General features: G+C 46.6%; 1 protein-coding gene across 7 annotated transcripts in view; it reads left to right on the top strand.

Moving 5' to 3' along the window:
* Positions 1-17350, top strand: part of MAP4 (microtubule associated protein 4) — a 171635-nt gene that overhangs the window by 47125 nt on the left and 107160 nt on the right. For all 7 annotated transcript variants that reach the window (XM_087732482.1, XM_087732475.1, XM_087732492.1 and 4 more), the window contains one exon: positions 8472-8728. In XM_087732482.1, the coding sequence (XP_087588608.1) occupies positions 8491-8728 (238 nt within the window). In that variant the 5' untranslated portion in view covers positions 8472-8490. The remainder of the gene's footprint in view (positions 1-8471; positions 8729-17350) is intronic.

Raw genomic sequence — 17350 nt, 5'->3', positions numbered from 1 at the left:
TCATGTGTGGCCATAAACTGATCGTGGAAGTGAACCGAGATTCGCATCAAGCCTTTGGAGCTGTTTCATGGTTGTAATATGCGGTTCAGTGGCACTGACTATAAAAGCCCAGACTTCTTAGGGACACCTCGCCCTGTCCCCAGTCCCCGCAGCGCTCTGGTGGCCATCACCGGCTCCCAGTCTCTGCCTGCGCGATGGGTCGCACGTACCGTGGCTTGGTAGTCCCGGGTGGAACTGCCTACGTTGTCCTTGTGTTTCTCTGTGGAGGCAATAATAGGAGCTTTTGTCCCTTTACTTTAGTTGTGCGCCTTTTGACTTGTTATCTATAGGAGCTTGCAGCTTCTGGGACTTATTTAATGTATTCTATATATTTAAAATTAGCCAGAAAGTTGTTGGAGAACTTGTGCTGAGAAGGGAAACAGCTCCACAAGTGCTTTGTCTGTTGTAGCAATCCAGGCGTAAAACCAACAAATGCCCCAAATCTACCTTGTCGGTACTTGACGCTCCTTTTGTCCTTTGTAAAGGAGGGAGGCATTTACTTAAGCTGTATAAATAATAGTTGGAAACTCTCTGCTCTATGAATGTATTGTCTGAAGGAGAATGTGGTTTTGTACGAGACGGCTCTTACTGAAATCCTGATGTTGCTGGAAGTCCAAACATGCCTTTGAAATCAGTAGTGAGATATTGTATGTGATGGCTTCCGTAAGCGGGCCCGTAGCGCGACGCTGAGGTCGGCAGCCCCAGTCGGGTGGCAGACTGGAGCTGGGAACGGCGCTCTGCTCTCTGCTTCAGCCCCTCGGAGTTAAGAGAAAGCTACCAGCTGCACTCCGGCTCAAACAGCTGCTCAAAGCTTGAATCAGTGTTTGATTTCTTTACTATGGAAATATCTATAGTCTTCTACTTACCACATACATCGTCGGACCACTAGTTATCGGGTATTTACGCCTGTCTAGCAGCTCTTCACTATCTGGACTAGATGGCCTTCCCTCTACTAGTGAGATGGCAACTGTACATCACTGCATTTTTGGGGAACTAATTCCTGAATATAAGCAAATACAATAAACTCTTTCAGTTGGGAGGGACCTACAAGGATCATCCAGTCCACTGCATCCATCCTGCCCGACCACTGCAGGGCTGAGCGAGTTAAAGCATGTTACTTAGGGCATTGTCCAAACGCCTCTTAAACACTGCCAGGCTCGGGGCATCAACCGCCTCTCTAGGAAGCCTCTTCCAGGGTTTGACTCCCTCTTGGCAAAGAAACGCTCCTCGTGTCCAGTCTGAACCGCCCCTGGGGCAGCTTTGGGCCGTTCCCAGGCGTCCTGTCCCTGGATCCTAGGGAGAAGAGCTCAGCACCTCCCTCTCCACGTCCCCTCCTCGGGAAGCTGCAGAGAGCGATGAGGTGGTCCCTCAGCCTCCTTTTCTCCAAACTAGGAGAACTATAATTCTGGACGCCCATTTGGAGGCTGTTGCGTTGTTTTTTCTAGCAAGGGAGTTGAGCGTGAATTTGTGAGTTTTGTTGGAAAGGCGTTGTTGAAGGTCCCTGGACCTGCATCTCGCTGCCTCGGAGGCGAAGCCTCTAGGAATCTGAGTGATTTCCTGCGGCTCAGAACATCCGCAAAACCGAAGCAGAGATCCTACCTTGTTTAACTTTAAAACAAAACAACCACCAAAAAAACCCGCAAATTAATCCCCTGGTTCAGACTGTGCCTATAAAAAGTTATAAAAAACCTAAATTAGGTCACAGATTTGTTGCGCCTAGCCACGGGATGTAAAAATCATCAGCAACTTGATTCACTGATGTGTCCTCTCCTTTTGACAGACAGATGCAGACATCCTTTTCATGGAAGACTCCCTTCAGGACACTGCGGAGGAAGATGACTTAGCATGTATCTGCTCCCTGCTGTCCTGTTTTGTCATGCCTCAACGGCCACTGCTAAGTGCTCATGAGAGCCTCGTCTAAGAAAAGCAAGCTGACTTAGGGCGAGAGAAATGGGAATTATGACTGAGCTGTCCCTGTTTCTTCCAGTCGGGGATTTTGTTCTGTATGTAGTTAGCAGCTAATTTTAAAGGAGCAAGTGGATCTGATGAAATAACATACAAGCTTCTCCAATCTGTGTACCAGAGGGTCTCCTTTAAACCAACAAACAAGTGAGGAAATATTGCTTCATTAATTTTTCCTCTTAGATGGATGTGCTACTTTTGTGAATAGATTTCTCCGTACCTCTTTGGCATAAAGGTTGCTCGAACTTTCACTTTGGTAGGAGAGAATATAGCGTTAATACTAGCAGAGATACTACCGCTGACTGTCCACATCAGCGTTAAGTGGAAGCACAGGGGCTGAGGACAGGACGAGACGCGCACCCACGCTGGGACCGCAGCAGCCTCGAGCGGGCCGAGGTGCTGGGTCACCTCTGCTGACGGGCAGAGGCGGGTACCTGTCCTGGCCATGCTTCTCTCTGAAAAATCTTCTATTCCTTCTGCCAAAAACGTGAGGCAAGTCAGTCGGCATCTCGTGCCAAGTATGATTCTCTTTAAACAGTTCACAGGTTTTCAAGTATCTTTTTTTGTGGGCGGCGTCCCCTGCCCCCGCTTGCCTGCTCTCCCCTTTCTCCATCTTCAGAGGCGATGCGCGAAATCTGGGTCAGACTGACCATAACTTTAAATTCAAAGGCTGTGCGTGCCCAGAGGCATGTACACAACAGTGCAGTTAAGGAAGCTACAAAATGGAAATACGAAGTTCAGGAAATAAATTCCAGCCTTCCCTAGATGGAAGCTAGAGGCAGTGGCTTATGCAAGTAGAGTTGTTTGTGTTGCTGCTGCTTTCAGAGGGTGGCTGGATGAGATGATGCTTCTTGAAAGTTATTCCACCAGGTCACCTGAAGTAAAACTTCTGGAAGGAAGAGCCAGGCTGACTTCTTTGGGCTGTCCGGGACGTTGTGAGCCTGCGACTCTCCAAGTCGGGTCGCAGAGCACGAGTTCTGCGTACGTTAGCAAACTTCGACCTTGTGGATGTGGTCAAACAGCAGATAAGGTGGTGGGAAGGCCAGAAGGGAGCTCGTTTTGAAAGGGAGGGACTGACTGAATTGGGCAAATAGTAGGAGCTCTTTGGGATGAGATGCCAGGACAGGGGGTCTGTGATATGGGTAACGGATGCAAATAACTCTTCTGCAGCTTTTAGGTTAGCTAACAAAAAGATGGATTTTAATTATCAAAATGAACAGGTTACTCACTGGGTACACAGATTCTGAGCATAAAAAAAGAACAGATGGGGCAAATACCGGGTACAACGGATGAGCTGTTGCTGGAACATGAAGTCAACAATGCTTTTTATTAAAAAAAAAAAAAGTGCAAATTAAAGGAATATGATTTATTTGCTGTGGAATAATTTGAAGATTTCCTGGAATAGATTGAGGAAAGTCTAGCTACAGGAAAACTCTTTTCCTCACCTGTAGTACAGCTGTCACTGTGGGACTGATAACGCTGTGGTCTGTTCCTTTCCACACCTTTCCTCTTGGCAAAATACGAGGCTCCTCCAGAGGTGGAGATCGGGAGTCCCGCAGGTTGGTGTTACACCGTGGCTGCTGTCACTCCCTCTGCTATTTAACAAACCAGAGGACCGTGGCAGCTGTCTCACAACTGAAGAATTATTTAATACATTTTTAAACTGCTGCCTTCTGAAACCTCAGTTGTTCCTCATTTTTGTCCTTTCATCTTAACGTCGGAATTCGTATTCCTTGTGCGCCGCTAATGTCTGATTTGCGCAGCTACGTAACGCACAGCGTATTAAGGTACTTCTTGATGAAGGGTCTCGAACGCTTCCTGCGCGTAGCTGGCTTGGTTCCCTACGAATGAAAACGGCCTAGGAAGCAGCTGCCTCTCCGAGCTGCTCAACGCATGAATATGCTTCAGGGTTTGCTTCCTACCCTTGGGCAGATTCTGTGCAGTGCACTTTTTTCCCTTTTGTCTTCGTTAACTCCATAAGCCCTAGTTCAGACTGGGAATCTGGGAAATAGTACAGTCTGGCTGCTCTAACAGCAGAGATGGCAAGTGGAGAACTCGGTTCTGGTCCAGTGCAGGGGTGGTCTGGCTGTCCTTCGGCCCTGCCTGGGCCGCTGGAGCTTCCCGCAGCCAGTGCGGCGCTTTGGGTTAGCGCAGCCCCCCATCTGCCCGGCGCTTTCGCGTACCCCTTCTGTGTGTGCTACAAAAATGCAAAATGGCTTTTATTAGTTACACTGATTTATTATTTTTCATACATAGTTTCTGCATTCCTTATTAAGTTAAATATAGACAAGGAAATGTCCTGCTGTTAAGTCTGCATAACCTCATTATTATCTTTCCCCAGAAACCAGATTGCTTTAGTGTCCCAGTTCCTATCTAGGTCTGGAACGGAGACATTGTCAATGCTCTTTTATAGTAACTATTTCATAAAGTGCTACCGCATTAATGTGGACCAAAAAAAAAGCACGATGTGAATCCATCAGTTGCTTGTGGTGGCATATTCCTGTGCTGGAGGATGATCTGGGTGGGATTAGCCTTGATTTGGGTTTAAGAATTCTTAACTGCTTCCCTCACCCCGCTCACACGGCAGCTCCTGCCACCGCCGGGGCTGTGGGGGCATTTGCTCCGTTAATTCCAGTGCAACTGTTTAGGTCTAGAGGAAAGGGGACTGAATATCTCGGTGGAAGAAGGGCTAAATAATTTCTGGGCTGTCTAAATGCTGCTTATAAGCTGGCTCTGACTACAAACCGATGATTGTGGCCATACGTGTTTCTGTGCGGTCTGGCGTTGGCTGTAGATGGCTCCTGGGTGTGGATCGTGCAGAGGAGGGGATGCTAAATGTTAAAGGGCCTCTCTCTAAAGTAGCTGGGTAATAGTTTCCATTGGAGTGGGAGGATAGCAATGACTTGCTATTTGGACAGACCCTAAATTAAGCTGTCAAGAGGAAATGCTGCTAAAAGGCCACTCGTGTTCCCGAAACTAAAATAGCAGGAATGCTTAATCTGAAGTGAACGTGTGAAAATTGTGAGCTGATAGTTCAGTTTACGGACTGTAATCTGCTGCTAACGAGCATGTGGAGTGAGGTTTAAAAGTGAGGTTTTCCGAAATGCTGTTTACATAAAGCTTCAGGTTCTTGACGGGTAACCTTGTGCTGGCGTTGGTGTGGAACCTGGTACAGTGCTGCCAACGTGAAGGACTTGTGCCGTCTGCGAAGTCTGATGCAGCCCGACCCGGCATGCCTGCTCTAAGAACAGGAGTCGGATTTTTGTTTTGGCATCTGATGTGTTTGCTCCAGCCTTTGCTTATTCCCCAAGTTATTGGATGTTCTGTAGCTATTTTCTGACCATAGTCTCGATTCTTGCGTTTCTTAGTTGAACTTGATGTTTCACGGTCTCAACAATCTTAAAGGTCTTTTCCAACCTAAATGGTTCGATGATTAGTAGCATCATGAAGCAGCCCGTCGAAAATTTTAAATATTTTTTTCTTCCTGATGCTAAATGAAATTTTCAGAAGAAAAGGATGAAATGCTCATAGCCCCAAACTTTTTTTTTTTGCGATTGACTGACCTAAAAGCCATCATTTCACTTCCAAGTTGAAAGCAAGGGAGGCCGTGGTGGAAAAGATGGCTACTTAGGAGCCCCGTTTCTTCCTTCCAAGAGACTGGCCAGCGCAAAGATAAAACCTCTCGAAGTGAGTGACTCCCCTGGGTGAAACTCGGTGAAGGGCACGCGCCCAGTTGTGTGCTGGTCCGTAAACCGGGCGTGGGCAAGACGGTGCCTCTTGAAAATAGTGTTGGTATGGAACTGTGTCTGAAAGGAAGCCTGAATTTTTTTAACAAGACTCTTTCACTGAAGTATAAAGATGGCTTTTTACAATAACCATAATTCATTCAGCTGGGACCCCGCACAAAGGGTTAAGAGCTCCAAACCTTCACCTCTGTAGATTTCCATTAAGTGGTAATTCTTCAGGGCATTTATCGAAACCAACAAAAACTGTAGCTGCTGCTTGAAGTCTGATCTGGCTTGAAGTCTGACCTTTTATTGTTAAAGGAAAAAAAAAATAGATTTAACTGAATTAGTTTCCATAACATACTTGCATGCAATTACATAAACAACAATATCAGTGTGATACCATTGTTTATAAAGAATGCGAAATATTGCCTTAAACAGGCTTGAGCCTGTAGGTATGTCTCGGTGGCCGTGTACTGCTGACGAAGAGTTCCCTGTAGTTCAAGGAGTAGGAGCCTTTGTGCTTTTGGAACAAGAGGCTCTGTGTTCTGCCATCACCCTGTAAGTCAGTGACCCTGGCCTGCTGCACAGTGGCCGCTTGGGTCGGCCCTTCGTTAACCATCGCGTACAAATGCCCGTTGTGTTTCCTTGTGCATGTGTCTGTGGCCCTTTCCGTATGCAGTTCTGTAGCTTCAGCTCTGGCTTTTTCCTGATGTGGCTTGGTGGTTGTCCTGGTTTCAGCTGGGATAGAGTTAATTTTCTTCTTGGTAGCCGGTATGGGGCTGCGGTTTGGGTTTAGGATGAGAACGATGTTGATGATACACTGATGTTTTGGTTCTTGCTAAGGAGTTGCCAAGTGGCGCTCACACTGGTCAAGGACTTTTCAGCTTCCCCTGCTCTGCCGGGAGCACAAGAAGCTGGGAGGGGGCACAGGCAGGGGGGCTGACCCCGACTGGCCAAGGGGCTATGCCGTACCGTATGGCGTCAGGCTCGGTATGTGAGCGGGGGGCGTTGGCCGGGAGGGAGCAATGATGGCTGCCTGGGGGACGTGCTGGGCACCGGTTGGTGGGTGGTGAGCAATTGTACAGTGCATCACTTGCTTTCTATTACTATTGTACTATTATTACTTGTTATGATTATTACTATTGTTACTATTGCTACTGTTCTATTTTTATTTTACTTTAGTTATTAAACGGTTCTTATCTCAACCCACGAGTTTTCCCCTTTTGCCCTCCCGATTCTCTCCCCCGTCCCACCGGTGGGGGAGCGAGCAAGCGGCTGCGTGGTGCCGAGTTGCTGGCTGGGGTTAAACCACGACAGTGGTTCTTGTCCAGCCTTGCGAGAATTGGTTATAAAATGATGAATCACTTTACCTCAGCTCCTTCGTATCTTTTTGTTGGGATAAATTTGTTGTTGGAGCTCTCTACTTCCGTGGACTTATTCTCTACTGATGCTCAACCAGGCACTGCTGCGTTGGCTTGCCGGACTCCTAGGACAGAGTAAGCCTTTCACGAACAGGGAGAGTCTCCGCACGGATTGTGCGTCTGATAGCGAGTGTAATACAGCTCAGCATCAAATCGCTTGGTGCTTCCAAACCTAGAGCAAAATTAAAGGAGGCTGAGCTACCGTAGCAGGAGTTGTAAGTATGCCAATCGAGGTACTAATGGCCCTTTACGGTTTTGGTTTTTGCAGTTTGTACCAGGCAATTCCTGCAAATGGCTAAAACGCATGACTAGAGCCTTTGATATCTTCGCGGTTTCGATAGCGTCATGCACACAGGACACTAACGCTGCTCTGAAAGAAAGTTTCAGAAATGCGCCGTTTGTCAATCAGAAGGGGTGGGTTTTGCTCCTATAAATTCCCTTCGGTGTTTGCTGGCTGTTGTTCCTAATAATAACTTCAAAAGGATGAAATGTGAAAAAATAAACAATTGTTTATGGGTGTATTTGTTATGCCAAGCTGAAAGCTTTAGCTGCAAAACAGATGAGTCAGTTCAGGTACATTTTCTGTTTAGTGCCAGGGAGTTAAATTGAGCGCTGAGACGCACGTCGGGGAGGAAAAGATAAATGGGGATTCTTTCTACTGTTTCCAATTTATAGCTTTATATATAACGTGTACATGTGTGCTCTAGTATATTTTTTTCATGTAAGCATTATTAAAACTTCACCTTCCAGCAGAAATCCCAGGGCTGGATAGGTTTGTTGGTATTAGCAAGGTTGGCTGAGGACATAAACATGCTCCAGGACCCTATCAAAGGGATCAAAAGCATCCCTGAAGTATACGTCAGCGATTATGTAAAATCCTCATCTCCATAGGGGAGGCTGGGTGGAGTCCAGCCCAAGAACTGAATTCGCTTGTGTCATTTGTCTTTCTGCTGCTGAGGATATGTAATTAACTCGCAGATCTGGGGCAAGGCAGAAATCAATGTAGGATTGTCTGTATGCTGGCCGGGTACTGGGTTTTTTCCTTTTTTCCCTTTTCTTTTTTTTAAAGGTTCTGATAAAACATCACACGAAATGTAATGTTCATGCAGTAAAACCTGCTTCAGATGATCTAGCTGTTTGTTTCTGTGCTGGTGTGGGGGTTTTGTAAACATCTGGGAATTATTGACTGCTAAAGCAAATGTTTCTTATTGTGTTATGGCGCAGGAGGCACACAGTAGTCGACATCAAACTCTGAGTAAACTTGAAAGGTCTCTTATTAAAATGTTATTTTCTTTTTCTTCTTCCCCACATCGCTTTTCAGGTTGCAAAGGTGCTAAAGCATGGCTGACTTGGATCACAACCTCAGTCTTGCGGATGCTCTGACAGAGCCACCTCCCGAGATTGAGGAAGAAGTGAAAAGGGACTTCATCGCCACTCTGGAAGCAGAGAAATTTGATGACGTGGTTGGCGAAACAGTAGATAAAACAGACTATGTTCCTCTGCTGGATGATGATGATGCAAAAGCTGGGAGCCAGGAACCAAAAAGCAAACCCCATGCAGACGGTATTCAGGTGGAACGTAAGTGTCTAAAGCACAAGACCAAAAAGCTGCAGCACTTAAGCATCAGAGAACACTCTTGCTTATTGTAATATTGCTAGGCCTGCTAAAGCAGGACTTCTCTATGTTGCTGTTTCTAGTCTGAACAATTTATTTTAAAAGCAAAGGCTGAGGTCAAATCCTGTTTCTTGCTTTTCTCCTCTACCTTCTGTTCAGTTCTTCAGCCTGTAAAATAAGCTCTCACTACTAGTCCACGGAAGATGCTATTATTTGTGTTAATATTTTGTGGGCTGCCTCGGGCTTCTCGGAGAAAGCACCGTCCAAAGCGTGTGACTGCTACACTTATATATACGGCGCTTTCCATCTCAAAATTAGAACTGTGCAAGATTTGGTAGCCACCGCTCTGGGTAGCGGCAAATCCAGGGTGTAAAGATCGATGACTTGCTGTTGCTGGTGAGGTCTGCAGTCAGCATCTTCCGAAGGTCCACACTGTCTGTGAGCTTCAGACTCAAATGCTCAATAGCTAAAGCTTGCTTTCACCACTGATCCAAGGGCCCGCTTATTTTGATTTCTTGCTGCCTGTATATCCTGGGTATGTGCATATATGTGGTGCTCTCTCTGCGGGGTATGACCGTTTACTGGCCCAGTTGATATTTATTAGTGTTAATAGCTGTATCAGAAACTACTTAGAACAAAAGGAGAGGTTTAAACAGGTACTTGCTTCCCTAGCTGAGTAAAAAGGGAAGCAGTGAGATTTGGGGGTCATCCCTTAGGTTTCTTTCTAGTAAGCAATTTAAATCCTTTGTATCTTTGCCTGCGCGGTGCCCCCCCAGCCAAGCGGGGCTGGTCACCTCTGACACGTAGTGCCTTGATTAATTTTTGGCCTTGATCTGTGCCATGTAAAAGAAGAAAGCGTTTGCTCCTAGAGGGGTCACCTGGTGACTTCTTTCAGAATCAAGGCTTTCTTTTTTCTTTGGCCTTAATCTCGAGGCTCATCAGCGTTGAGGAAAGCGGGATGTGCAGAAGAACTATAATGATCGCCCATCAGAATAAACAGGGCCCCCAGGACTCCAGAATGGGGAATTATACAACGGGGATTTCTGGTCTGTTTGAGGCACTTATTTGCATTGTTTAGAAGTGTATCGGGTGCCCTGTAATACAGAAAATGTAATTTTCAATTTTCCATACTAACATAGTTTGTTAAATGGTAACAAACAAGTAGGAAGGATGGAAGTGGGCAAAGAGATTATAGGACTTTGAGCTTTGGTCAATTCAGATGTGTATTATTGTATTCAATTATAGTACCTCTAAGGTTTTATACTTTAGCATTGCAGAAGTGGGAGGAACAGAGAAACATGAAGACTTGTTAACACTTTTGCATGTGTTTTAAGGATATTTTAAGCTAATGCTTTGTTCTAGAAGTTACAGATTCTAAAACGTCTCAGCACCAGAATTTCTCAGTTAGTGTTAAAATCGTGCTATAATATTAGTTTAAAATACCAGCTGTGTCCTCCCAGACGGGTATCCCTTGAGCATTACCGTCATAACTCACTGTTTCAAATAACTTCAGGTTCTCGAAGCAGGTAGAACGAGGCATTTTGGGGTTGCTTGGTAATTACAACTTGCTGAACTGCCCCGTGAGAGAGCCGCCGGTTCTGCGTGCCGAAGGGAGGCAGAGCTGCCGGGGTGCTAACGCAGGTTACCTCGGGGCCAGGCTTCATCTGCATCGCGGCTTTTCTAACCTCCCTCCCCTCCCCAGCGCCTCCCCGGCTCTACGGCTGGCTTGTCTGCTTCAGCAGAACTTGTTTCCCCCCTACATGGCAAGGGGGGGATGCAATTTCTTGTTCTTGCTCTGGAGATTTGTTTTTCCCTTTTTTGGGATAGCTGGAGAACAGTTACGAGCATTATCTAAATCTTTGGCAAGATGAAAACGAGACCCTAACTGAAGAAATTGGAGAGCTTGCTTGCCTTGAATGTAGAAGAGGATGTTTTTCAGCTTTCCCACCTTGTACCAGGAGGGGAAGGGCTATCCAGCTCCGCGGTTTAAAACAGCGGCAATTTGCTACAGGCCAGTCTTGGCGTTTGATCCTGTTATGTCGTAATTTGTCTAATCTGTTTTTCCCTGAAGCGGTAAGGATACCTATTTCTCCTATGAGATTTCTTGAATGTTTAGAACTGTTTAAAAAAATATAGTAAAGCTTAATGTAATTGCTTTTATTGAGGCTATAGAATAAATGAGCCTGGGCGAGATATTCCAAGGTCCTAACGGGGGTGTTAGGTGGTGTTCTAGTGCAGTGCTTTCGAGGGTAACGTGAAGTTTTTGGGGAGGGGGGACTGCTATGTGAAAGGCAGCAAGAGTTCTACATCCCCAGCTCCAAACACGACTGCGAATAGCTTTGTTTTCCTGAGGGAGAAGAGTGGCTTTCATGGATCAGGCTTTTCAGCCCCTGCTTGTTAATTTATTTATGTTAAAAGGCATGAATGTGTTCAGACAGCGCGGTCTCTGCTACCGAGATTGCCTTTCCCCAGTCAGAAGAGGTTTAATCATATGTCCCGTCAGGCTCTAGCCATTCCATCTCCACTCAAGGTTTTTCTTTCCCTTTTTTCCTAAACCCAAGAGCCAGATTAGAGAAGTTTAAAGATCGGGTGGGCCACCATCGTGGACCTGGGCGAACCATACGAGTACAGAGAGATGGAGAAGAGGAGAGAGATGTGATGAGCAGTTGTGTGGTCACCTACAAATTTGTCCTAGAATAAAGCTCTACTAACAGTTAACTCTTAAAATATCATTGGAAAGGCATAGCTTAAGAAGAAAGGGTTTTACTCTTTCCAGCACCTAGCTGCCCATCGTAATTTGGCAAAGTCTGGGGTAATCCTCTTGGGACATAGTGGGCTTTACATAATGTTGAAGGATGGCGTTGGGCGTGTGCTGTGCTGTTTGCAGCTCGCTTTCCTTATCAGTTCCCAGGCTCCAAGGAATTTAGAGGACACTGTGGAGCTTCCAGTGAAAGTCACGGAGGCTGCAGCGGCAGTTTTCGTTCGGGTGCTCGTGTGAAGTAAGGGGTGCGCATCCTGAAGCGCGAAGGAAGAGATGTTTGGGTGGGAGCGAGTTCCAGCTGAAAGGAAAATACTGTGCTTTAATAGCTTACAGCAGGCAGCAGCGCTCCTGCGAGAGGCTTTAGTTCGAGTGAGGACCAGTATTGTTGCTGAAATGTCTGATTGTGTTACTGTTGAGGAACTGTGTGCAAAGCTAGGTCTGTGGCGTAACTGCTCATGGCTTTCTACACAGTGAATGCATGTTTTGCATCCTTGCACTCACTCTGTTCACAAACTTGGTGATGAGTCCTAACTTTGTATACAGATTTTTTTAATAGGGAAGCAAATACTGAGCATGATGTAAGCGAGAAAGTTCTTTTAATTTGCTGTGGGCAGTGGCTTTGGGGCTTTTTCCAAGCACACGTGTCACCACGAGATGGCTCTGCTGGCGCTGCGTGGTGCCGCCGGCCGGACGCTGCTGCACAGCGGAGCAGGCCATCCTCCCCAGTACGGAGACAAAACCCAGCTCCGGAGCCTGAAACCTGAGGCCGAACCACAACATTTCCCTTTCCTTTTATCTCCCTTTCGGCACTAGGAGCAAGTGCCTTTCTTGCAGCAGGCAGCAGGCAGCAGGCTTTGCGTTTGCGAAAGAAAGTTGAAACGCTTTGTCACATATGAAACTGAGGATGGAGAATGTTCCACGTACCCCAGAGTTTCAGAGGGCTTAAAAAAAGTCAGCAAATGATGTTAAGATACTTGCATTTTTATCTCATACGATATATTAAACACCTTCTCCCTCTGAAAGTCTGTCCGTCCCCATTCCAACCTCAAAGTTGTTAAAGCCTCGGGTTAGTACAAATCCCTACGTTGTCTTTTTGTACCTAATGAAGTATGGAGCATGATCTGGGTGCACGAGGTCTTTGATCTGCCCGTGTTCCTTCCAGCAGGTTTCTGTCGGACACTTGCCAGCCAAACATTACAAATAGTTCAGAGGCCCCCAGGTGATAACCAAAATTATTCTTTTTTTTTTTTTTTTTCCTAGCTCAGTTGCTTTACGCTGCTTTAGCTTCATTCAGGTAATATTTGTGCTCAATTACTGAACTTCACTTGGGCTTCTCTGACATCTAGTCATCTTGGATTCGATCCCACCACGGGCAGCCAGCGATCAGTCAAGGTGATGAAACCTTCAAGCTTCAGCTTCTTATTTCAGAAGGAGAGGCGTGAAGGTGGGATGGGGGAGAGGGATCTTAGTGGAAATTAGTATGGCAGGTCTCCTTTTCCTGCTCTTGGACGCCCGACCGGCCTGTGCAGCTTCTGTTAGTGCCATCTGACAGTATGTGTGTGCTTCCGAAAGCCCTGGCATCACCGAAACACAAACCCAAGCAAGCCTTGGCTTCCATTTAAATTCAAATTCTCTTAAGCTTCTCTCTCTAACCTTGAGAATGAAAGAGAATCCAAACCAAGCCTTTATGTTGTTGTCCCGGTTCCGGCTGGGACACAGTTCCTTTCCCCCGAGCAGCTGGCATAGCGCTGTGCTTTGGATTTCGGATGAGAACAATGCTGATGCCGCCCTGCTGCTCCGGTTGTCGCTGAGCAGCGCTTGCACTAAATCAAGGCCCTCTCGGCTTCCCGTGCCCCGCGCGGGGCACAAGGAGCCGGGAGGGGGCAGGGCCCGGCCAGCTGGCCCAGACTGGCCCACGGGCTATTCCATACCCTATGGCGTCATGCCCAGTACAGAAACTGGGGGGAGCTGGCCGAGGGGCAGCGATCGCTGCTCGGGGATGCGCTGGGCATCGGTTGGCGGGTGGTGAACGATTGCACCGTGCATTACTCGTTTTGCACATTCTTTTATCATTATTATTATTATTTTCCCTTCCTTTGCTGTCCTATTAAACTGTCTTGGTCTCAACCCATGGGTTTTATTTTTTTCTTTCTGGTCCTCTCCCCCGTCCCACCGAGGGTGAGTGAGCAGCCGCGTGGTGCTCAGCTGCCAACTGGGGTTAACCCACGACAGTCATACTGGAACGCCAAAGAGCAAGCAAAACGCTAAGCCTTGGTTTTGGTGACTCTGGGAGACGATGAGCTTGACTGCTGTTCAGAAGCCACTTTGAGACAGACTGTTTAAACGTATGAATTGAAACAGCTGAAGCTACTTGTTTAGGAGTTACCAGCTGGTTTTGTGTATGGCTCTCTTCTCCAGCGTTTGTGTTCCCGCTCGTGCTTTTGCCTAAGCTCTCTGACAAAGTTTGCCTTCAGCCAGGTCTGCACACAAGTGTGTGATAGGATGATAAAACACCCACAGTGACTCTCGTCCGCAGCCCCTCCGCCCGCCCTGGCCTGCCACCAGCTCTTCTCGCTTCTCACCCGCCGGTATCCCACGCCTGCTGCGGAGCAGGCTGCGGGTCGTGCGCAGTCGTGCTCCTGTGTGCGCGATGCCGAGGCACTGCTGGAGATTAGGGTTTTTTATATTGGCACTGTCCATTTGCTTGAGATTATCGGTTTAGCGAACGCTGCCTTAAATTTGTTTATATAAAAACAATCCTTTGATCCACTAGCCAGATGCAAATACTATCTTGTGATTCTGATGAGGATTATGTAGTTACAACATCTTGACGTGTTTTTATGTTTATGCACTTTAGAATACGGCCCTGAGAAGACGGCTGGGTACTTTCATGCTCACACGCTAGCTAACTAAAATAAGTTTGGTTTGCTCCAAAGGCGCTGACCTTCAGAGACATAAAAATAAAAACTACTAATGCTGGGTGGAGTTGTTTGATTTGACCTGATGTTCTGGAAGCTTGTCTGACAAAAATGGTTTCCTTTACAGTTTTAGCTTTCTACCTGCTTTTCATCCTTTCCAAGAAGCGCAGAAGGAAAGACATGGCACTTCTGATTCTTCTGCTCGTTTGGCAACCCACTGTTGAGCCTAAAATCTTCTTTAGATTTTACCCGGTTAAGCGTTTGATTTGGAGAGACCCTGTGTTGACCGAGCACACGACGCAGCTGCAAGGGTGTCCTGCTTATCCCTGCGTGGTTGCAGAGCTGTTTGAGAAAGTTAAAAGCTGTTGCCTATGCAGACCTGCCTGCAGGTTCCTCTGCCGTTCTGGTAACTGGAGCTTTTTTAGATCGCTTCGCCCCTCCTGGCTTTGGCAGAGGAGCAACCTCCTGCAGCTGGCAGGCTGTGCGCGGAGAGGAGCAGCTACGCTGGTGCGTAGCCTCTACGGCACGTCGGGAGGGAGAGGAATGCCGCGACGGCTTTAACCTCTTCTTTTGCCCTAATTCCTGTGCCATTGAAGCAAACGCAGGATTTTCAATACATATGTCTTACCATTGTTTTTTCCCCCAAATGAGTGACTAGCGGGGACTGAATAAGCTGAAGCTTCTCTGAAGGAACGTATTTGTGCTTTGTGGTCTAGAAGCTGCACAGACTTGAGAGCCCTAGCAGCTCTATGGAAGGTTAAGCCAGAAGCACAGCTGGCTTTGAGCTGCCCTCATTTTCATCTACTGTAGCGGTTGGTAGGCTTGACAAATATTTTGGTAGGGTTGTCTTTTTTTTGTTTCATTTTAAGTTTGCAGAGCCCTTGGTAGGGGAGAGTGGGGTGGCCTGGCTTTTCTTTTTGATAGAAGGCGGTTGGCGTGGATCCCTTGCTACCTAGGAGATCAGTCTCTAAATGAAACTTTTGTACGGATGAAGTGTTTATTTTCTGAATAGCCGAAACGCACGGAACTGCCAGGAGCACCGCTGCGGGGACTCTGCAGTGCGAAGCTGACCTCAAGTGCGTGCAGACTGCTCATTCCCAGTGCCACCGGACCGGTCTCACAGATGAACACTTTTTGCAACCCGAAGCCAGTGCTCGAAGTGTGCACGCAGACTTGCGGACCAAATTTGTAGCGTTTAGCCATATTTGTGATGGAGTCGAGTCCTGTTTTTAATGCACGAATAACGGTGGTGGCATGAAGACCAGCCTATGACACGTTTTAACAGCTGTAATGCCCGCGCAAGGCGTAATGATCAGATTCGAATGAAACTGAAAGCAAGATGTGATCGTTTTGTCTAATTTAAAACAGAACTTGCACTCAAGTTTTCAATTACAGTTGAAATGCTGAAGAAATGGGAGTGAGTTTGTGGGTTGTGGTAGGAGGGGTTGCTGTTTATTTTCCTCACCACCAAAAGATTTTTTGACACGTTTAGCGTGAGCGAAGACTAGAGAAGACTTGCAAGGCCTCTGTCACAGCGGTATTGTCAGCTACCTTCATTAAACCAGTGTTGTGACACCCACTTGAACAGGACTTAAGAGAACTTGTAGCTCTTGGGCTAAGCTTGCTCGCTGTTAACTGGAAGGTTCAGCAGGACCCCCCTAGCTCCTCTACGTAGTTCCTCGGCGATCTCCTTGTAAGACCCCGTTACTCCACGAGATACCCAGCGCTCCTGTTGGCAGCCGTGAAGCGGTGGTGTATAAACCATCCCATGACCCTGATTTCTCCTTGCCTGAACCGATCAGTAAGTTCAGTGACTGGCAGCAGTTCTCCCAGTTACTAGTTAAGGCAGCTCTACTGTTAGCGTAAGTACCAGACCTTGTAAAGACTGACAGCAGGAGGAGCTGGTGTGTTTAACTGCTAAGAAACAGGTCCAGGGATTCCTGTAGTATTTTCAGCTACTTGAAGAGAATGTAGGTGTATGTTTTTCTATAAGCTGTCTGGCAAGTTCATGTTGAGTTTTTGTAAAACACCAGGATGAGCCACTGAAGTAACTGGAAAGACTTTTCCTTTTGCTTTACTGAGGGTTGGGTTAAGCCCTAAAGTACCCTGGTAACGTAGCTTTGTTTTAAAACTGCCGGAGCTCAGGGAAGGGATGTGTGTCTCTTTGGGAGTGATTTTATTTTATTTACTTACAGGGGTTTTTTTTTTTTTAAGCCGTTGCCCTGAGTGTTTCTTCACAGTCAGCAGAACTGATGGCCTGAGGAGCTGCACTGCCGTTAGAGCTTGTGCTGCCTGTTACGCTTAACTGATACCGCGCAGTGTCGTTCTTGCAATGGCTTGTCATCGCTATTGCACAACTGGAAAATGCGATAAATGCTTAGAAATTAAGCAGAGTTTATTTAAGAAGATATTAGAAAATATTTGAAGATGAGATGCAAGGATGGTATCTTCAGTTTAGGTAAACGGCCTTGTAATATTCACCTGTCATGGTGGTGGTCACCTACCGAAGTATTGTGCTGCTGGCAACCTGCGCCAGTAGTAATACCAGCACAATCCAGCTGCTTTTGTAAGGACCGTAGTCTGATCTCAAAGGCAGTAATTTAAAATAAATAAAATACCTCAAGCAGTTTGCCTAAGAGATTATAGTTATTGACCCTCAGCAGCCCAGTGTAGAGATTATGGGGTGAATATAGAATTTCACTAGCGTATTTTGATGATTAGGAAGAACTGTTTGAGTACTAGAACAAGAAGTGTGCTTTTATTTAAAAAAAAAAATATATATTATGTGAATTAAATTCCTTAATTATTCCCGAAGATGGTTTCCAAGCAGCATTTTCAAAAACATCGCACAGTTGGAGACAGCCAGCTGTTAGCGGAGCGGCTTTCCTGAGGCAGCCCGCTGAGCAG

This window comes from Nipponia nippon, unplaced genomic scaffold (assembly GCF_047370975.1).
Source record: "Nipponia nippon isolate SJK-2023a ecotype South Korea unplaced genomic scaffold, ASM4737097v1 scaffold_1, whole genome shotgun sequence".
In the NCBI taxonomy this organism is placed as follows: domain Eukaryota; kingdom Metazoa; phylum Chordata; class Aves; order Pelecaniformes; family Threskiornithidae; genus Nipponia; species Nipponia nippon.
Note: the sequence above shows the minus strand (reverse complement) of the source record. Positions and strands in the feature narration are given on the sequence as shown.